At 40.5% G+C, this 22,376-nt stretch overlaps 1 protein-coding gene across 12 annotated transcripts in view; it reads left to right on the top strand.

The window, feature by feature from the left end:
* The window catches only part of FILIP1 (filamin A interacting protein 1), a 102,145-nt gene extending 81,415 nt beyond the window's left edge, over positions 1-20,730 (top strand). For 9 of the 12 annotated variants that reach the window (XM_063152892.1, XM_063152894.1, XM_063152895.1 and 6 more), the window contains 3 exons: positions 3,233-6,038; positions 12,071-12,294; positions 19,921-20,730. In XM_063152892.1, the coding sequence (XP_063008962.1) occupies positions 3,233-6,038; positions 12,071-12,277 (3,013 nt within the window). In that variant the 3' untranslated portion in view covers positions 12,278-12,294; positions 19,921-20,730. Of the gene's footprint in view, positions 1-1,674; positions 1,914-1,988; positions 2,066-3,232; positions 6,039-12,070; positions 12,295-19,920 lie in introns of those variants that run through there. The other 3 variants (XM_063152900.1, XM_063152903.1, XM_063152896.1) reach the window with 3 other exon arrangements.
* Positions 20,731-22,376: the final 1,646 nt, after the last annotated feature.

Here is a 22,376-nt window from a genome sequence, read left to right on the forward strand (position 1 = left end):
ATTTCTGTTTCTAAAAAAACACAAGCCAAGACACCACATGCAGGCTGGGGGGTATCAAATTGTTTGATTGTCAGTGTTTTGGCTGTATCTAATGTTTCAGTACTAAAGGTTTTGTTTGTTTTCATTTTGATCCTGAATGCAGGTGCTTTCAGCCTCTTGACAATCCAGCATGCAGTTGCTCTGGCTAACACATTGAAGACCAGGTGCTGGGAGTCTAAGGGCTTTTAGTGTTGCACAGGAGCCCATGTAGATCGGCGTTGCTTAGCAAACATTAGCAGCAGCAGTCAGATGAAAAGCCTGATAGCAGCAAATGTGCTGTGAGGATCAAGAGGGGACAACCTCACCTTGCAGTCCTGCTGAAATTCCAGTTTAACCACTGAGGTATGAAAGTTGTACAAAGATGGAGAAGCAGGAGCAAGCTTAAACTCAGCTTTATTTTATTCTCTAGAAATAACACTGAAAAGGTGTAGATTTTCCAATTACTTTGGCAATTAACACATATATTTGTGTGCTGCCTTCCAACTCCCCCACAGACCCAGATTTTAGAAGCAGTTCCCATAGACATGAAAAACAGAAGTATTGATAAGTATCTTCTCTGAAAGTTGGCTTGTCATATCTAAGACATGTAGTTTCCCTGTGCTAAAGCTGAAGCAGAATGAAGTGCTGAATGTTGCTTAATTTTCCCAGAGGGGCCAAGCTGGTTATTCCCCACTGCTAGCACTCCTGCAAGGCAGTGACAGGGCTAACATGCCTTCTTCTCTTGCTCAGCCTCATGACTGACATTTTCTTGTCTTAGTTTAACAGGTATTTGCAATTTTTTTCAGTGGCTTTCTCGGCAGTATTCCCCAGTAGACTCTCAGGTAATCACATGGAACAACGTATAGTCAGTGCATTATTTTGCACTCTGCTACGCAACCTGGCTGGTGTGCACTGCCTGGAGCAATTGCTGGGTGAAAATCACATGTGCAGGTCTAGGAATTACAAATCAAAGACAGTTTTCTAACCATCTTTAGGCATTTGGATGTCAATTTTTTTTTTAAGTGGTTTTCTGGGGTTTTTTAATTTATAGGGGTCACCTTAAAATTTTCCTGTGGGACAAGGGAGGCTGGAAACATTCTCCTATGTTTGTGACTTTGGAAGATGTGTCATTTAGAGCACCACCAGGTTCGACTTCACTATTCTGTCATGGCAAACAGTGATTTTTGTGGAAGGATACATACTATTCCTTGAAAAATGTAGCCTGGGGGAGATGAGGAAGAGTTCTTGGCTGAAACATTTGCATGAAGCACTGAGGCAGAGCAGCCAGGGAATATATTGCATGCTAATAAAGTTCCTTCTTCAGTGTGAAAAGTACGTGCTTTGTGAGTGACAGTGGGTCTTTTTTTACCTTTTGACATTCTAACTTGACCAATAATGAGGCATCCACCAGCATGCCTTTTCAGTCCTTTCCAAAGAGCTGCCACAACTAAAGAGACTTTTCTTTTGAGAATAATCTGTGACCCCAGCAAGGTTGGCTGCAGTGTTTGTTTGTTTTTCTCTCTACCGCTGGTTCCTACTATTCTCTTACTCCCACATCCTATCCGAGTCTTGTTTTCAAATGCATTCTTCAGCCTCTCCTTCCCTACCTACTGCATCCTGTGTTCTGCTTTCTGACTTCCTTCTCTTTTCTTAAAGCTTTTCTTTCCAGTTCCTTTTGATTCAGGTCCCCCAGGAGCAAGGAATGAAACATTAACAGTTGCTGAGTACAGAGTTGATCTGGCTCTTTCTGGGAGTGTAGAGTTCAGGTGGGGGCTCTGGAAGACATCCTTTGGGTCTGACATTGTGCCCCAGGGCCCTTGGCACCACTTCATTGCTGGGGTAGCAGAGAGGAATGTATATCTATGCTCCACCTGCTGTCATCTACAATCCAACATGTAAGATAAGAATATGGATAAAAGTTGATCTTTGCTAAGATATGGATGTTCCAGTTACTTTGAGTTAATTGCCAGGCATTAATTGCTCTGCTGTTACCACCTGGATGTGCATCTCAGTTATAAAAAGGAAGCTGAGAAGCTTCAGACTTAGGGTAAGCAAAGCAAGTGGATTTGAATTATCTCATGTCTTGATAGAGGATGTGGGAACTGTAGGTGCTGTGACAGCAGTTTGGAAAAAAATATTATTTCACAGTAACTTCAGTGTGCATACCTGTGTCTTTCTAAGTCAGACTGCTGCTTTCACAATAAGGCTCTTAGATTGGTTGGGATGCATCCCTGTGTTATCTGTACCTCTTTCAATTGAGGATCACCATCCTCATAAATCTGTGCTTAGAACATGTGCAGGAACATCCTGTCTTGGTGTCATCAGATCCTGAATATTAATCACAGATATAAAACAGTTATATTGCTCCATGTTGCATGGCTAAGGCTGGGTAATGTATGCTTTTATTATCTTTCTGAGGAGCACCTAATTTGGATATATGGCGAGTTTTTATATTATCTGAAAACGCAGATTTAGAGGCCACAGAGAAGAATGTTTTCCAGATGAGGTCAGCTATAGCCAGAGGTTTCACTAGTCTGGTCCTTGTGGTTCACAACATGTACTAAATGAAATGTAGAAGAACAAACCTTTTAGCATAATAGTGACTGTACTGGAAAATTTACCTTCCTACTAATTTCATAATTGTGATGCCCAGATGGTTATCAGTTGTGTGTTACTGTAATCTTCTGTCCTGCTGGTTTGTTTGTAACGAGGATTAGTCTGTTCATGTGTGGCTGCATATAACAATTAGTTTAATATTTTCCCTTATTTTACACATTTTTCTGTATGCAAGACATAAAGAGGAATTCACCTTGTAAAACAAATTTGGTATAAATGGATTAGTGAGTAGATAATACCTGTCCTGTTGGGATATTATGTACTTTTACCAACATCATCCTAACAGAAAAATCAATGTAAGGAAATGAAAACCTGATGTATTTGTTATCTGTACATGTATAAAATTTTACTGTGTTTCAGATTTCTAGATGATTTTATGTATTTTTCATTTAACTTCTGAAATTCAAAATACTTGGTTTGGGGATACAACTGTAGTAGGTAGTTATTTCTTGAAAATGAAATAGAACTAATAAATTACTTAATTATTAATGAATTAATAAAAAAGGAAGCTAAAATGTGATTTTAAAAATAGAGAGATACACACAGAGGCATGTATATATACATTTTAGTCTGACACATCTCTTTTGACTTCTTTCAGGCTGAAGAAACTTCTTGAGCAGGAGAAGATCTATCAAGCCCGGAAGGAGAAGGAGCATACAAAGAGAATCAATAAACTAAGAGAAGAACTAGTCAAGCTCAAATCATTTGCACTCATGCTGGTGGATGAAAGACAAATGCATATTGAACAACTTGGTCAACAAAGCCAGAAAATACAGGACTTAACCCAAAAACTAAAGGAAGAAGAAGAAAAGCTTAAAATTATTACTGCAAAAACAAAAGAAGATGGACAAAAACTGATGAAATTAGAGGCAGAACTTGAACACAAAACATCATCGTTTTGTCAAGAACATGAGGAGATGACTGCTAAACTGGCTAATCAAGAGTCACATAATAGACAGCTAAGGCTCAAGCTAGTGGGGTTGACTCGCAGAATAGAGGAGCTAGAAGAAACTAACAAAAATCTTCAAAAAACTGAGGAGGAACTTCAAGAATTAAGAGATAAAATAGCGAAAGGGGAATGTGGGAACTCTAGCTTAATGGCAGAAGTGGAAAACCTCCGCAAGCGCGTGCTTGAAATGGAGGGGAAAGATGAAGAGATCACAAAAACCGAATCCCAGTGCAAAGAGCTGAAAAACAAACTGCAGGAGGAAGAGCATCATAGCAAAGAGTTGAAACTTGAAGTGGAAAAACTGCAGAAAAGAATGTCAGAATTAGAGAAGCTGGAAGAGGCTTTCAGTAAAAGTAAGTCGGAATGCACTCAGCTACACTTAAACTTGGAGAGAGAAAAAAATTTGACTAAGGATTTGATAAATGAGTTGGAAGTGGTGAAGACTCGAGTGAAGGACCTTGAGACATCTGAAAGCAAGTTGGAAAAGGCTGAAATAAGCTTAAAAGACGACCTTACAAAGCTGAAGTCGTTTACTGTAATGTTGGTTGATGAGCGAAAAAATATGATGGAAAAAATAAAACAGGAGGAAAAAAAGGTTGAGGGCCTAAACAAGAATTTTAAAGTTGAACAAGGGAAAGTTATGGATGTAACAGAGAAACTGATAGAAGAAAGTAAGAAATTTTTGAAACTGAAATCTGAAATGGAGGAAAAAGTATCTAGTTTGACAAAGGAAAGGGATGAGTTAATTGGCAAACTGAGAAGTGAAGAAGAAAAATCATCTGAATTAAGCTGTAGAGTTGACCTGTTAAAGAAAAGAATTGATGGTATGGAGGAAGTAGAAAGAGAAATTACAAGAGGTCGAACTAGGAAAGGAGCAGAGCATGTTTGTCATGAGGACAACAAGATTAAGGAACTTACTGTTGAAATTGAAAGATTGAAAAAACGTCTCAAACAACTGGAAGTGGTTGAAGGAGATTTGATGAAGACTGAAGATGAGTATGATCAGCTAGAGCAGAAATTTAGGACTGAGCAGGATAAAGCTAATTTTCTTTCTCAACAGTTGGAGGAGATGAAACTCCAGATTGCCAAAACGAAAGCAATAGAAAAAGGTGAGGTGGTGAGCCAGGAGGCAGAGCTGAGGCACAGGTTTCGTCTGGAAGAGGCCAAAAGCAGAGATTTGAAAGCAGAAGTTCAAGCACTTAAGGAAAAAATCCATGAGCTCATGAACAAAGAAGACCAGCTTTCTCAGCTCCAAGTCGATTATTCAGTTCTACAGCAAAGGTTTATGGAAGAGGAAAACAAAAACAAGAGCATGGGGCAGGAAGTTTTGAACCTGACAAGAGAGTTGGAGCTTTCTAAGCGTTACAGCCGTGCTCTGAGGCCCAGCATGAACGGGAGAAGAATGGTTGATGTTCCCCTGACGTCCACTGGCGTGCAGACAGATGCTCTCTGCAATGAAGCAGCAGAAGAAGAAACTCCAGCAGTGTTTATAAGGAAATCCTTCCAGGAGGAGAATCATATCATGAGCAATCTGCGGCAGGTGGGTCTGAAAAAACCCATGGAGCGTTCTTCAGTGCTTGAGAGATATCCTCCAGCAGCAAATGAGCTTGCTATGAGGAAATCCTGGATACCATGGATGAAAAAGAGGGAAACTGGGGCCCAGACAACTCCTGATAAAGGAGCTCGAAGCCACAGTAGTCCAGCACATCCTGGGGAGGTTGTCCTTTCACCAAAGCAGGGTCAACCTCTTCATATTCGGGTGACACCAGACCATGAGAACAGTACAGCAACTTTGGAGATAACCAGTCCATCAGCAGAGGAATTTTTTTCAAGTACCACTGTCATTCCTACTTTGGGAAATCAGAAGCCACGAATAACCATCATTCCGTCTCCCAATGTTATGCCACAAAAAGGAAAAGGCAGTGAAAGTCCCATGGGCCCAGATCGTTCCATGTCTCCAGTCACTATAACAACATTCTCCAGGGAAAAGTCCCCAGAGGGAGGGAGAGCACCCTTCGCTGACAGACCTGCATCGCCAATTCAGATCATGACGGTGTCGGCATCTGCGGCGCCGGCTGAAATATCCGTCTCTCCGCAGTCACAGGACATGACCATGGGCAGGGCTGTCTTCAAAGTCACGCCGGAAAAGCAAACCGTCCCGACTCCAATCCGCAAGTACAACGCCAATGCCAACATTATCACAACAGAGGACAACAAAATCCACATCCACTTGGGCTCCCAGTTTAAGCGTTCTCCCGGTGCCGTGCCTGACGGCGCGAGCCCTGTGATAACAGTCCGGCCGGTGAACATCGCGGCAGAGAAGGAGGTGGTGACTGGTACTGTCCTTCGATCGCCTCGGAACAACCTGTCCCCACGACCTGCAGCCAGCAAGGTGACAAGCACTATCACCATCACACCTGTTACAACATCTTCCACACGAGGAACACAATCAGTGGTAAGCAGTGTTGTCTCATGGTGTGGTCTTCATGGCAGGGAGAAGGACAGACCATAGCTCCGGTTTGAGACACCAGCAGGGAAAATGGGACGGGTGAGGAGAAACTCTTGTCTTCCCTACATTTCTTCCAGGCTCAAGCTTAATTATAAAATCAGAATTTGCCCAATTCATGTATTTTTGTACCAGTGTTGGATGCTGGTACGCTTTTGGTATTATCTCCCAAAGCAGTTAACTTCCAGAGGAAGTCCCTTCAAAGTTATCTTCATAATGGCAACCCAGCAAAATTACAAGCGAGAAACAGAGGGACAAAGAACAATAGGTATGACAGAGCAGGAAACTGTATTTTTATTTTTGATGAGTGCAATATCTGAATTTTGAAAATACACCTCATGTTTTTTGGCTCAGCTGGCAAGTCTTTAGACTCTAATTATGCAGGCTGGCATTTAATATCTGCTATATTACTGAGCTCCAAAGAAATAAATAAGCAGACGTTATCATTGCTTACAGCTCCAAGCCTCTTTAGCCAGTGAATAGTAGAGCTCTTTCTGTTTCTCTGAACTTCTGTAAGTGCTGTATTACAATAGAGCGTCCTCTATTATATTTTTTTTGCTTTCTCTTTGGGCTTCTGTGCTGGTAACCCAACTTCTTTTTCATAGTGAAAGACTTCTCACCTCTGTCTTTAACCATAGTGGGCAGTATTTATTGATAGTCCTCCCCAAGTTTATTACTGGACATAAGTTTCTATTGCTTGAGTTGGAAATACCCTGAGAAGGAATTTAACCAGGGTATTAAACAGAAAACTAGCAGTACTGTATTAGTCCAAAAACTTACTTAGTTAGACAGAGTCTGCAACAGATGCTTAGGGGAAGATTATTTTGAGTGGGTAAACACACAGTAGTGTTTCCCTCAGCGTCTGTTCCCAGTTTTTGGCAATAGGTGGGTATTTCTTTCTGAACCAGAGCCTGTAGCCACATCTTTCTCTTTAATACACCATGGCAGAGTTTTTTTCTATTTATTCTTTTAATTGCTTTTTGAACTCATTTACACTGTTGTTTCCACAACATCAGGGGGCAGTGAATTCAGTTGTGGGCTTTGGGAAAAGCTCTTTTGTTTGATACCTTTTATGCAATACCTTCATTGGTTACAGCCTTTTTCTTGTATCTTGACAAACACTGAATAGTCACCCCCTACTCATTTGTCCGTGCTGCTCGGGAGTCAGCAGAGCCCCACAACACGCCTCGTCAGCCATCTCTTCCCAAGCTGAAATGTCAAAATGTGTTTATCTTAAACTTTCACACTTCTGGAGAGAAGCTGCCATTCCCATTTAAGGCTTCTGAATTAAGAAAACTTGCATTCATCACACAGATCTGTTTGGGATTGCACATGTGCTCACTCTCTCTTCTCACCTATATAAAGTATTGTAGATACTTTATTATACAGTGTTTCCTTACATATTAGAGGCAACTCTTCATTTTTTAAAGTCTTGAATTAATTTACAAACTCCTTTGTCTCTCAGAAGCCTGGAAAACTTTTTTTTTAACTTTTTCTTTTAACTAAATGTCTGTCTCTACTGTGATGATGCAGTGAACCATGGCAGACAAAACTTTTTTGTTTTGTGGTGTTTTTTTTTTTGTTGTTTTTTTTTTTTTTTTTTTTCTGGCTAAAAACTGGCTTCTTTCTTCACTTTATCCTCCCAGATTTGGAATGTAGGGAAAATAGTTCAGCCATAGGATTTACTTTATCTTATGCTTCCCTTTGTTTTTTAATGTCCCTAGTCAGCTGAAAGGCACCTTCGAACAAGCTCAAATGTGTCTTTTCCTCCCCAGTCTCTTATAAAGAAAAAAAAGTGTATTCACCATCTGTTTTGCAAATGACAGCTTTACAAACACACTTCACTGCCCCTAGTCAGAAAACCCAAGCTGTGATCATTTACTCAGTAACCCTAAATGAAACCAACAGATACAGTTTTGAAGGCTTAACTTAATAAAATCGAACAAGGCAAACTGATACACAGCTGCTTTCTTAGCTCACTGGTTTTAATTTTTGTCTTAACTCTCCTCACACAAGATGCTTTGTACAATGTATTAATGCCTTTTTTATGGCAGCCTATGGATTTGGATGGTTCCCATAGAAACAGAAAAAATGGTGTTTAGTCCTCCTTAGCTTGATTAGAGTCAAACTCACTCCCAGGAAAATACTTGGACTATCCTAGCAGACCTAGGGTATGATTTTTTTTATTGCAAATGGACCACAGAGACCAGAGGGTATGGAAACCAAAATGAGCCTGCTTGTTCGTTTTCCCTTAGCACATTGGCCCAAATTTCTGTTCCCAGGACAGTTCATGTAGTTTGCAGAAAAAATTCCACAGAATAAACCCAAGTATTCTTTGTGAAAACCCCCAAAACAGTGGTGCCTACATCCTGTTTGATTTAGGCTTTTGTTTGGTTATAGGATTGCTGGTGAATCTGGATCTTCTTTGGCTACCATGATGGGTGTCAGTCCTATAATCACTTAATCCCTGTGCTCCCCACCTCCTACAAGCCTGGCATTGAGTGCCAGCTGTTTATGCTGCCAGGGTACACAGTGACTCCAGTGCCATGCAAATCTGCAGGGAGCAGAGGGAATCCCGGCTGCAGCAGAGCCAGCACGATGGCACAGCACCAACCATGCAGGGCATCCTGTGACCATGGCAGGAGGGCCCAGCTGAGAAGCTGCTGGGTGCCAGAGTGAAGGGGACAAGTGTTTGTGCAGCTGTAAGGCCACTTGCAATTGGACAACGTTTAGTTTGAGACCAGCATCTAAATGTAGCTCTGTGTGGGTGTCCCATGTGTGCTCTAGCTGCCCTGAAGGGGCAGGGAGCAGCTCGCCTGCCTGTGCAGAGGTGTTGTGGTGCTGGCTGTGTGCCTGTGGCAACTGAGAAGTGCTGGCAAGTGTGTGCCTGTGTGAAGCTGGGAGGGATGACTGACCCGTCCCTTTCTACAGTGGCAGCTGATGGGACACCTCAGATGGCACAAGATGGCTCAGTGTGGGCAGCTGAGTCAGTCTGTAATCTATGTGCTCCCCATGGCAGCACTGAGGCCTGTGTGCTGCCTGTGGTGGCTGGGGGGTGATCCAGCTGAGACAGGGCTAGCTTCTGTGTGAGCTGAATTGCCCACTGGCTATGCTGACTATATTGCCTAGATCTCAAGTCCCACCCTTTCAGGATAAAGTTACCTAAACATACTTTATTTAGTGCCATTTTCAGTGCTGTCAAGTAGTCTACCTTCCTTCCAGCTGCTTTATCAGAAGTTTTAGGTCTCCTTGGGTCATCTGTGTTGTCTACCAGCCCTGTGTACATTGCTTGAGTAGCCCAGGGCATATCAAATTGCTCAAGGTGTCTGTTGGTCACTGAACTGAACCATTTCTGTCCAGAGCAAGCTGGGGCCTGATCAGGTTGAGAACAAATGCTGAAAAAGCACTTTTTTACTTAAAATATTCCAGAAACCAGTGTGTGCACGAAGGCATTCTATTTGTGTGGCAATAAAATGCACCAAGCAGGATCTGCTACAAACTACTCAAACATGCTGTGTGTTCTGTATGGTCAGTTTGCTTTTTTCCTTTAATGGGACTGCCCAACCTTACTGCAACTTTACAGGTTAATACACCCGTGTCTGCAGTGAGAGCTGATTATGGCTGCACCATAGCAGCTGCATGTGTTCATTTCAGTCTCAGTAATGTCTTGTGTAACCTCATTGGGTGCCTGTTCCAGCACCATGTCTTGCCTTGCCTTGCTCAGATCCAGCTTGCATCATCCAGTGTCCCATGGGGCTGCATCTCAGGCACTCCATTCCAGCTGTGTAAGGGTTAGTTTCTGGTTAGAGCCACAGTCCTGGGCCAACCAGAAGACAGCAGCCTACAGAGAAACAGCTGGAAGGAATGGCTTTGAGTTCTTGGAAGAAATGATGGAGAGACAGGCAGTCGTGTGTGTTCTCTGCCACAGATGCTGCAGATGTGGGCTGGATGTGTCTCTCTCTGCTTGCTGCCCCTTCCTGCGCCCAAGGGGACAGCCGGCTGGGGAGGCACCTTTGTGCCATCTCACTTGGCAAACACAAAATGCTTTTGCGGCTGCCTGGGAAGCAGGCATTAGCTTCCATGCAATCAACACGTTAGTATGCTGGAATGAAGGCAACTAAGAAATTTAAAGCAAGTTAGAGTCCTTTTCAAAGTGCTTTTGAGTGATTTAGGCTTGAAATGAGTAACTTGAAAGCGTCCAAATCCTTAGTTAATAATTTACATGTGAATAAAGCTGAAGAAATGCCTGAGATTCCAGCTACTCCATTTGATTGCCTCATGTTTACTCACTGTGGGACTCTTTCAGGGAGTACAAGATGTTTGTCATTTGGGTTCCCTGGGATGTTGACATATTTTCCAAGGCTGATGGAATGCATTTGCATGTTTTGCCCTACAGAATTGTATGGGCCTAACTTGTTTTGACATCTACATGTGAGTTCCATATTAGCCTTTAGACTGCTATTGTAAATGTTGCTTTTAGTTATTGAAAATGGCTTCCTTCCTGTCAGACAGACAGCATTCAAGTTTTCCAATTGTGATTTTTTTTTGAGTGTACACATGGGGTTTTGAACTGTTCTTAGAAGATTAAGGAATGGTTTTCCTTTGCATGCTCAGGATGCAGACAGAAAGCTCTGATGCCACTGGCTGAAAAGCACTTGTAGAGCATTTTTAAGTAAATGTATAAATGCATGTTGCAGCTGACATGGGCCCCCAGTCCAGTCTATTTCAGCAGTTAAGTTTTACTTTCCTTATATGTCATAAGTTGCAGAGTTTAGTAATTTAGCAGGTGGGTCTAGCTAGGATTACAGGATTTTAGGAGACTTGTTCTCTTTTGTGAGATCAAAGTCTTAATCCATAATCTGAACAGAAATGTCAGTCACATATGAAATTCAACCGAGACACTGAAGTTGTCACCATTAACATTTGTGTCTGTATTGCACACTGCAGGAGATAAAGCCCATTTTCCTTCCAGAATTGTCATGTTTATAAGTATTTTCTTTAAGTCATGGTTTATATGGGGTAGTCCATATTTGATCTTGAAGAGTACGTGCATCATTATCTGGCCAAAGCGATGGGATAGCTCTGGCCTGGTCTCCAGCTGGGGCTCCAGAAGGACATGGGAGCTGTGTTGGGTCTGCCAGCCCCAAGCCACCCACGCCAACCACTTAGGCTGTTCTTTTTTTTTTTAATTCTGAAGTACTCAAGCTTGAGGATAAGTGTGCTTGCTCAGCTGTTGTCCAGGGCAGAAGACTGGCAGAGATAGTAAAATGACCACACTGCCTTGAGGTATCCTTGGAAATCTGGGTTAGCAGCTTCACCCTTACCAGAGTTTCTCAAGTTGTGATTTGTGCTTGGACTGAGAGAGCCCTTTCTCACATCCCTCCTGCCACAGCCACAGGAAAAGGAAATCCAGATCTTTTCTCTTTCTCTCCCAACCCCCTGCTCTTCCCAGTGCAGAAATAAATGGCCCCAGCCATGAGCTCAGCATACTTTGGGAAGTAAAATTCAATCTTATTTACAATGCTGAGTGATCATGCCCCAGCTCCTAAAATTTGGCAGTTACCCTGGGTTCATTAGCCTCACCTGACTATGCTGTTCTGAGGACCTGTACAAGTGTCTATGCAAGATGCTAATATTTTACCTGTCCTGACAGCCAGGCCAATGTTGTAGCAGCCTCTAAGGCCATCTTGCACTTTATCATGCTGTAGAATGGGAGATTTGCACAAATTCCCATTCTTGTGACATCTTGATTCAAAACACTGCACCTCACCTCTGGGAAACTTGTTTGATTGCAGCTGTGCCTTTGGCCCTACTCTAGCAGTATGTGCCACGGCCAGATTCCAAGTGTGAATATTACTTTGCTAATAGATGTTATTTGGGATATTGTTGTTTGAGAGGTAAATGAAGAACCAAAGCAAAGTATAAGATGAGCATGTATGAGGAAAAGTCCTTAATTCACTGCATTTTTCTCTGTTTTGCAGACAGGACAGGATGGGTCATCCCCGAGACCTACACCCACCCGCATTCCTGTGTCAAAAGGTATGAAAGCAGGAAAGCCAGTAGTGGCAGCCCCAGGAGCAGGAAATGTGACAAAATTCGAGCCTCGTGCTGAGACTCAGTCTATGAAAATAGAACTGAAGAAATCTTCAGCCAGCAGCTCTGCCTCCCTGGGCGGAGGCCAGGGCTGATGGCGGTGGCTCAGGGGGTACGTTCTGCAGGTTTTACTGCTGCCATGGAGTCGGCTCCCCTGTCTGTGTAGCTGTTCACGTTTGCCTGTGCTAACAAAGTCCTGCAGCTATCACTTAACAACAAACTAATAAGTGTGTGCACTGACTACTTAAATAACAAAATCCTTTTGTTTGTCAAGTTAAAAAAAAAAAACAAGCTGTCAAAAAGGCAATTAAGGTTTCCAGTCTAGGAAGTGAGAATGGGTAACTGAAATAAGTTATTAATCTGTATCAGGAATTCTTAATGATAGACTTGGTCACTTTTTAGTAGATCAAAGGAGGTGTGGTCACTTTACTAGATTGTTTCCCACCTTAACAGATCACTTTCCACCTTTGCTGCTGCATGCTCTACTTTCCTTCCTGCCTTGATCACATTATTGCAATGCCACATGGCCTAGGGAAGCAATGCCAGAAGACTTGCCATGTGCATTGAGGTCCTGTTTTAATGAAAGCCAGTACCTCATGTGTGGGAGGGGAGAAGAGGAAGGATGGGCACCATGTGACCATGTGGCCTCCTCTCTATGAGCCTCCCATGAAAATCACCATTTCTCAGCAGTGAGCTGCTTTCTCAAGATAGTTACTAAATTCAGGGGCATAGGGATGTTGCACAATGTTTGGCAGCAATTTAATTCTTCCAGAGAGAGTCAACACTTGTAAACAAAACTTAGAAGCAGGTCCCTGACTTAGACACACTGGAATACTTCTTGCTCAGGGCTCAGATGAAGGCTTGTGAGCCAGAAGGTGCTTAGTCTTCAGCAAAAGCTTGAGAAACACTATCTGGCAAAAATCAATACAATTCATTTGTGCCTGCTCCAAAGACCACTAATGGCTATGAAGCACCTCATTCCATTGACCTGACTGGGTTTTCAGTTTGCCTGGTTGGGTCTTGGGTCTTACATTTAAACCTCACTTGCCAAGCATCCTTATGTCTTATAGGGTAAGTCAGCACAGCCTGCTGATGGCAGGAATTGCTATCTAAAGGCACAGCTCAGGTACACAATGAAAGAGAGAGGGTTTGGTAAGGAAATTACCCTCAGTTTTCAGTTGTTTAAAATATTTTGTCATAAAATGAAGACTACCTTACAATACCATGGTGATTCATCATTTTTCCTTCCCTCTTTGTGATTTCCTCATCTGTATGTTTGCATTTTTCAAGCATGTTTTAAGGAATTTTTCCAGCATGGAAATAGTATGGATGCTGATGATTGTTATGATTGTTTATTTGATAACAGTAGAGTTATTAAAGCACATTTCCATTAAGCAATCACTTTTCACAGAAGAAAGTCACAACCAAAAGAAATTAAGCTGAGAAGACCAATAAATAATGGATTTAAAGTTGTATAATGCTTCACTCACCTCAGCAAGCTGTGAAGGGCCCAGTGGTTAAAACAGAAAGCAAGGTGGGAAGACCACCAATAAATTATAAATAAAAATCACAGAAAGGAAAATGCACTGAAATATGAAATTTGGTCTGGGAGAAGATACTTGATGGAAGAACTCTGTCACCAAAGGTCAACAAAATTCTATTCAATCCAAGCATGTTTGGTTTTCCATCTGTTTTGCATTGCTCTCCAGTTTCACATCCAGATATGACAATTATCCCGTTGTAAAGCTGGCATTTTATTATTCACATGAAGGGCATTTTTAATTTGACACATTAAAAAAAGTAGGTTTTGTTGTTTTACAGGTGTAGCACCTAAAATGCCTGTTAATTTTCAGGTTCTAGGTCCTATGACATCCAAAAATCAGATTAGTATTAGTAGCATTTTTTCATAACTCCTATTCCCAGTACTTCAGATAAAACTTGGAAAGTGGAATTAGCAAGCAATGTGAGTTAATATGTCAGAAATACATCAGATCCTCTCAAGGAATTCTTATCACTTAAAAGCCTCATATGTCAATAAATCATTGCTGAAATCTTACTGTTCTTTTTGTAACACAGACTTTTTAACAGATATTTAAAGGAAAAAAAGGGGTTTTTTCTGGATATTCACTCTAAATACTGTTACTGAAGGAAGTTGTCAAAACAGGGTCAAAACAGAAGGTCAAAAAAGTCAAATAATATTGCAAACATGATCCCCAAGCTAATGTAGCTTGATACAGCTGCCTTAAGCCTTCTTTGCGTCAGTCCCTTAGTTAACTGTTGCCATATTCAATGTTCTGTGTGTGCCTGTGGTTGAAAATTTTGGTTTTGTTTGAGGTCTAAGAAACTAATTCACCTGAAGAAACAAGCCAGCCTCACAGTACCTGAAACCTAGGGCACACAAACTGGCACAGCTAGAGCCAGAATTGCAGGCATAGGCTGGGAGTTGCTCCTGTAGAGTCAGGAGGATTTGATGAGACAGACTTCAGAAATTCCAGAGAGGTCAGACTTTGGATCCCGTTATTTTCCCCAGGGGCTGCACAACAAAAATGGACTTTTGCTCTGCAGCAGAAGTCTGAAGAGTTGGAATTGGGCAGCTGGTTAAACTGTTAGCTAAAGCCAGGTATTTTGTTATCCTCAGAACTTTTGACATCTGTTTTAATTGACCTAATATTCTTGTTTCCTGAAGTTAGAAGAAGGGTAAGATGAAGAGAAAAGAAAAGCCTAACTATTTGTATTACACTGAAATTTCCTCTGAATCTGAAGACAGTTATGTTTAGTGACTACATTAAGATACTCCATTCAGTAGGTCAGCTCCAAAAGGCAATTTAAACAACCAAATCTAAAAACAATGCCTAAGCCCAAGAGGCATCCTGAAGATCTTCCTGATGTTCTTCCACAGACCTTATCTAGTCAGTGTTTCTGTTATGACTTAAATGTAGCACTGCAGCTGCTGTACCTCACTGAGATCCATAATGCAGGTATTCTTGTTTCCTCCAAGGCTTTTAAGTCAAGCCAAGACTTCATGGTCACTTAAAGTCAGGATATAACTCCACACTGGACTGAAAAGCTGTAGTCCTGTTTTTATCACCTCCAGCCAAGAAATTGCTCACTGACTATGTGGTTGTCCTTTGAGTTGGCACAAGTGTTTGAATTTAACTGGGGAACTGATCTGAATTAAAAGGAATCTGGCAAAAAAACGTAATGGCTGGCTTTAACATAACTTAGTGCCAGGCTCACAGGCCCAAAAAAAGAAAGAAGGAGGGCACAGGAAACCAGTTGGTGTTTTAAAATGACTATAGGATCATGAATGCCTTCTAGTAGATCAAATACCACACAAATGCAGGGGTAGTGCTGCTTATTTTCAAAAGCTTTTGATTGAAACCTTTTTTCAAAGGTAGGAGACAGTATCTGAGGACACTCAAACGCACATCAGCTGCAGGCAGGTTCACTAGTGGCACTGACAGCTGAGGAGGAAGAAGGTGGCATTCTCATTCCCTCCTGGAAAGGCTGAGCCGTTCTGCATGGAATGCTTCAGTATTCACTGAGCAGAAACAAGGGAATGGTTGAGGGGTCAGGATATTGAACTAGGAGGGAGCCCTCCCCAGATCTGTGTCCCTGTTCCAAAGGCTGCCTTTGAGCCTGGCCCTGTTGAAAAGGAGGCTTATAAGATGAAGTGTCTGTGTTCATCCATCCTTCCATCTCTCCTTCCCTAATGAATAACACTGAACAACCAACCAATTTCATGCAAACCTGACAGAGCGATAGGGATCTCCAGAATAAGAAGTTTTTCCCGTTTAATGAAAAGGACGGCAGAGAAGAGGAGCAAGACCTTAGCAGTGCCTCACTGTGTGGAAGAGTAGGGCATGAGCTCACCTTCATACAGCATCAAAGAATAAACACAAGAGTGATGTCATAAATGCCACAAGGACAAGCTTTGTTCAGACCTCAGATTTTACTAGGCACCAAAGAATCAATCTCTGACACATCAATCCAAAGGATAATATTAGGGCTTTTTTTACAGGGCTTTCATGTATTCTGCATTACTGGATTATAATGCATAATAAACTAAGCCTTCCTAAATGATCATTTGGAATCACTCATCCTTATGCTTTCTCTCTCTTAACTTTTTTCTGTCATTTTGTTTGGGTTTTTTGTAATGAAGTGGAACAATTTCAGTAGCAAAATAATGCACTCAGAATCATAACGATAGTTGCAATGCTTTGTCAGGAACTAAGATGACGGAGTAATCTTTGTACTTTTAGTCATAATCAGTGTCAGCTGGAGAGAAGGCCTGTTTTGGCTGATGACATGGCCATATAAGCAGTTGTGATAACTCAAGCCCGGCAGTAGCAATACATGGCTTAGCACCAGCAGTAAGGTGGAGAGGGGAAGAGCAGGGAAAATGCCAGCCCGTTCATAAGCAGCACACACGGACTGAGAAGGTGCACCCTCACTTCTCCAGATGATCTCTCTGATTTTAAGTTTAGTTCCTAGCAAGTTTTCCACTGTGTTCCCTGAGTTAGATCCCATCCCACCAGACTTACTGCTACATAGGGGTATTGCTAATGTAGTCATTAGTAGATCAATACAGTTGAGTAAGTGTGACTAAAAAAGGAGCACACAGCTTCAACTGTAATGCCTAGAGGGATTTCTCTCAGAATAGTAAACATCCTAAGCAAATGGTAGAAGAAAAATCGAGATCTTGATTTACTTTGCTCACCTTTTTTTCCTTTTGGGACACCTGTTAGTGTGATTTTTCAGAAACCAAACACTTTGTGACTCTTTGTAATATGCCCATGGAGAACACGTCACTGTATTTAAACCTCAAACCACTTAAAGCACATAGTAATTACCACCATGGGAGTAATCTCTAAAGCCACATTAATATGTTGATCCAAGCCAACAGGATGCCAAGTGATATGTCACTGCTTGAAATATGCCATGCAGAATACATGAATACATTCAGTAATTCTAATCAGATGTGGAAGAGCATAGAGTAAGCTACTGTCCCTCTGGGTTTCAGGTACTTGGCATAAGCTGCAACAGTCAGGACAGTTTTCAGACCAATTATATGTTCCCATCACACATCAGTGGCCAATTTCATTGAGTTGCTTTGAAACACAGTTTGCTGGCAGGAATTTTTGTGAGCTCATCTTTTGAACTTGCTTTCATTTAGGGGAATGGTTTTCTCCCGTGTGTCAGTGTGAGTTACCCTCTTTTCTCCTTATTTTGCTTGAGCTCTCTTGGGCAAAATTATATGCAATATTTCTCATTATAGATATTAACTTCACTTTGAATCTTGCTCCCTACACATTGCTCTTACCTTGGCTTTTTTTCCTTAAAATGAAACCAGGGTTAACTACTGTCAGGTGCAGAGCTATCAGCTCTTGGGTATGAAACACTCAGGTGTGAATGGTTCTCTAAACAAAAAAACCCTCTCCTTGGGCTTTTAAAAACAGAAATACTAATGTATGGTTCTCTTCTGTTACTTGGGTATGCATTGTCTGTGGTACATTCATTTTTGTATTATCTGGTGATACTTGTATATATTGTAAGGAGAAATTAAACTTTATATGTTGAAATGTCACTTGATGTGCTTCATTATATGAACTGGTATCTTGATGTGTTTCCTCGAGAAGTTCTGCTTTACATCAGGAGGACTGAAAGCAGAATTAACTGTATTACATTAAATTCATTTTCTTTTTCTGTCATAAAAATAAATAGTTTTGTTTAAGTGAATACTTAGCTGCTTGAAATATTCCCATCTAGAATCCTAGAAAAATTTATTTAATCATATCCTTCAAATATAATCATATTCCTACACAGGGTGGCCCAAAAGCACTCTGACAAAATCTGCCTTACTGTAATGTTAGCTTGACAAATCTGCCTTACTGTAATTTTAGCTTAGTAACTGTTCAGACATCTCTTTTGGTAACTACACGTGTGTATGTGTACATAATTTATATATATATACACACATACAAATCAGTATGTAAGGATTTGTAAGAATTTCAAATAGAAACAACTGAGACAAACTTAGAGTGTGTGTTCTCTAGACGTGTAAAAAATGAATGAAAGATAAATATTAGTGGAAATTATTTGAGGTTTTAAAAAGTTATTTTTTCTCCTACTTTTGTCTGCACAATTACTCTTTGGGTCTGTAGGAGAAAGGTGTCTGATTCGGACACTGACTGTAGTTTTGCTGTTTATTCAGTGACAGAGCCTTAACAAGGAGCGTGATATTTTTCTGCTACGCATTTTTTAGAATTTTGTTTCTTATTAAATGTACACAGTGAATATTAAAAAAAAAGTCTTAAAAAATTTTAATATTTAGAAAATAATTTGCAAATGTAGCTTTTAACATCATATTCCACAGGAGCTTCAAGTTAGCACAGTTAGAACAGTAAGGTAAAATCTTGCAATAGTTTGTGGTTCTTTCACGTTCACTGCTCAAATATGGTGGAGCTGGTATACATTTCTTGTTGAAAATATTTCGTTATTGATAAATTTTATGGAAAATAAATACTTTCAATTCGGGAAATTCTATTATTTCATTTGCCTTAAGGTATTTTATTGGACGTTGCCTCATCCTTGCTCTTACTTCACCACGTATGAAAAGCAGCACTGGGATCTGCCATCTAGTGGCAAAATTCTGGCAGTAAGAGTGCATGGAAAATATTTTCATTTTTCTTTCTTCCTAGAATGTAATTTCATGAAACACCTTGCAAATATTAGTTAGGAGCAGATAAAGGCAGAAGCCAACAAAATTGCAAAATTTATATATATATTTATATAAAAGTTTTATATATATATATATATATATATTAAAAAGGCAAAAATTATATCAATAGTGTCATTTCTTGGGTCCTGTAAATTTTGAAAAATCTTCATACTATTAAGAAAGGAAGGTAACAAAAGTAATTTCAATTAGGATGAATATTTCTGAAAATGTATATGCTTTAATTAGTATTGGTACATTATTTGAAATTCATAAAAGACACTTTTTCAGAGAAAAATGTTAGTTGACAGTTAAATTCTTATATTAAAAAGGTTGCCTGTAAGAGCTGCATATATAGGTAGAAGAACAGAAGACCAGGCCATTAGTACTTCAGCAGATTAATCAGGGTCAGGGACCTCTGGTACTACACACAGGGCAAACCCAGCATTTTAAAGAAAATGCCAACACCCAGTTTTGCAAGCTGTGGCTGAAATTTATCCCCATTAAAGTCAGTAGCAAAATTCAAGAAGATTTGCTGAATAAACACAGCATAGGTTTATAAACCAAGTTTAAATTTAAAAAAATGAGAAATGACCCCATACCTCTTCCTCATCCCTATTTATGAATTGCCACCAGATTTATGATGAAGTTGCTTAGACACTATACTAGACACCCAACTCCAAGTCTTTCTCTACCTAGTTTGGATGTGGAACTGGAACTTTGGTGTCCCTCTGCTTTAATCCATTCAACTGTATTACTCCTTTTTCCCTATGGACAACCAAATGATGGTCTTGACATTGAAGTGGAAGCCAAGGCCCTCTGAGCCCTCGACAGGTACTAATTTAGTTTCCCTTCCTAGCATTAGCCAGGACAGTTTTGTCAAGCAGTGATGTGAGAGTATGTTTGTGACACTTTTTAGAAAAATGCCTTGCACTGCCACTGTAATTGTTCTTCTTTAAAGTAAGCTGGGATGCGTTTGTAGTTCCATAAAGCCGAATGTTTTGCTCTCTTTTCTTTTAGACAGTGTCATCATTCACCAGTCACGCGTGAACTCTAGATGAGTTACCGCCCGTAGAGCTCTCTGTGTGCACTACCCTCCATGCCTGTGGATGGATCACTGTAGAAGCTCTCTGCCATCAACACCAGGGTCACTTGTGCTACTGATTACTTATGGAAGTGTTAGTGCTTCCATTAGGTTTTATATATATTTTTTTTTCTTGGTAGAGCTTTAAAAACCAATGGCCTTGCTGGTATTTTAAAAGTATCTAATCAGAGAGAGAGCAGCAGTCTTTCTGCCAGCTGAATTTCACTCTCAATTGCAAAGCCTAAGGCACGTGCTTGATTTTGTTTGATATTTGCCATATAATTTATTTTTATAATACACTTTGTAAAGTAGCTGTGCCAAAGTTGCAATTCCTGTTGCTTATGACACATTTATTTGTAGAATACACTGTCAAATTTGCAATTTGATATTTTGTAATAGAGAGTATGTGAAGAAAGAAAAATGTAACTTCAGCAATGTTTTCTGTTTAAATGGAAAAGTATTCAGTATATTTTTTTTTGCCACCATGAGATTCTGTGAGACTAAATACTCTGAAGACTGCTGTATGGAATTTGTTGCAGAATATTTCTTACACTGTGTGATGGTTTGGCATAAAATTAAGTATTAAAGTCCAATGCCTTGAAATACAACCAAATTTACTCATTTTAAACTATGTAAGTCAGTTTTTAAAGCTGTGATTTTTTTTCTATATAAAGTATGTTTTTACTTCTACCTGTACCAAAAAAGTTGATTTTCATTACACTGTAACTAATAAATTTTCACAACTATGCAAATGTAATCAGGTCTTTGCATTTAAACTCCAGTTTCTTAAGGCTGGCATTGCTCATCCATGTATTTGTTTATGGGAACAGAATATGGGTTTGGAAGTTCCTTTTTTTGACTGGTGTCTCATACAGTGTCACAGTGATGTACAGGGTGAAACTGGTTCATAGAATCATAGAATGGTTTGGGTTGTTAGGCCCTTAAGGATTGTGTAGTTCCAGTCCCCCTGCCATGGGCCGGGATGCCTGCCACTAGATCAGGTTTCTCAAAGCCCCATCCAACCTGGCCTTGAACGTTTCCAGGAAAGCTGTTCAGCAGCTTCTTTGGGCATTTTGTTCCAGTGTCTCACCACTCTCAAAGTGAAAAACTTCTTCCTAGCATCTAATCTAAACCTACTGTCTTTCAGCTTGAAACCATTCCTCCTTGTCCTGTCACTACATGCCCATGCAAATCTCTCCATCTGTCTTGTAGGCTCAGAAGTCAAGATACAGAGATGGATCAGTCACCAAGCTCTTAATGACTGAACTGTTTCTAATCTCGTGCTTTCACAGCACAGGCAGAGATGGAACTGTCAGAATCTTTAGTCCTGGACTAGCACCTGGGCTAGACACCAGGCACTCTTGACATGCTGAGGGGCCCCTTTTACACTGGTGGCTGTAGCTTCTCAAACAGCATCCAGAGAGTTCTGTGGCAGCTATACTTAGGATGATTTTTGAAAGAATGATAAATAAAGCTCCACCCAATCCAGGCAGGGTCTTTTTTTCTTTTATATTTCACAGCCAATGATTTTTTAATCTAAGTCACTGGCACATACCTAAAATACTGCAGATTTTTAACTGCAGAAGCTACTGGGAGAAATTAATTTTTGGAAAGGAAAAGAGTGTTGCTTGCAGGAGATGTGCTGTGAGATGCCAGAAAGACTGCATTAATGCAGCATCCCACTGGGATGGTTAGGTTGGTCCATCTTTGAAGCTGGAATATCACATTGCTGTGTAGTCAATTTTGTCTTCATGGGAGCCACGGGAGCTGTTTTCCTTTTACATATGAGTTCTGCAGCAAATGCTGACACTCTAGAGAAGCAGGATATTCTGGCACCTGTATGAACTTTTGTGGAGCTGATCTCCATTGTGAAGATTTTACTATTACAGCCATACTGAGGAATCAAAATTAAGTGCTGCTTATCCTGGCAGAAGAGTAATTTCATTGGTATAGCTTATACTTAGTTGGTACACCATGTTTTGTAAGGAGTGGGGTTTTTTTTTGTACAACAGACAATATATGCCAATAACATAGCTGTGTCTGTAGATCATATTTTAGTGCAAGCTGAGAAAAATTCCAGCTTTTAGAGAGCAATACAGCTGAGGTGAATAAAGTTTATTGTGTGCCACATTTCAGTTTACTGCGCAGCAGAATGAACATTGTAGTGACCCAGATCTTCTATCTTCAAAACATTACTTGGGAATTGAAACCTATCCATGTTAAGATCTACACTAAGCTCAGCTGGACTTAAATTCCTGCCTATTTGAAAGTGATGGTGACATGCCTGAAATAAACTTCAGCTTTTAAATATGAGTAGGACGCAAGTAAAATGGTATTCCAAAATTGAGTCTAGATTTAAAAGGTCCCAGTCAAAGTAGGAAATATTTTTCCT

The sequence above is a fragment of the Melospiza melodia genome, chromosome 3, assembly GCF_035770615.1.
Source record: "Melospiza melodia melodia isolate bMelMel2 chromosome 3, bMelMel2.pri, whole genome shotgun sequence".
Classification (NCBI taxonomy): Eukaryota; Metazoa; Chordata; class Aves; order Passeriformes; family Passerellidae; genus Melospiza; species Melospiza melodia.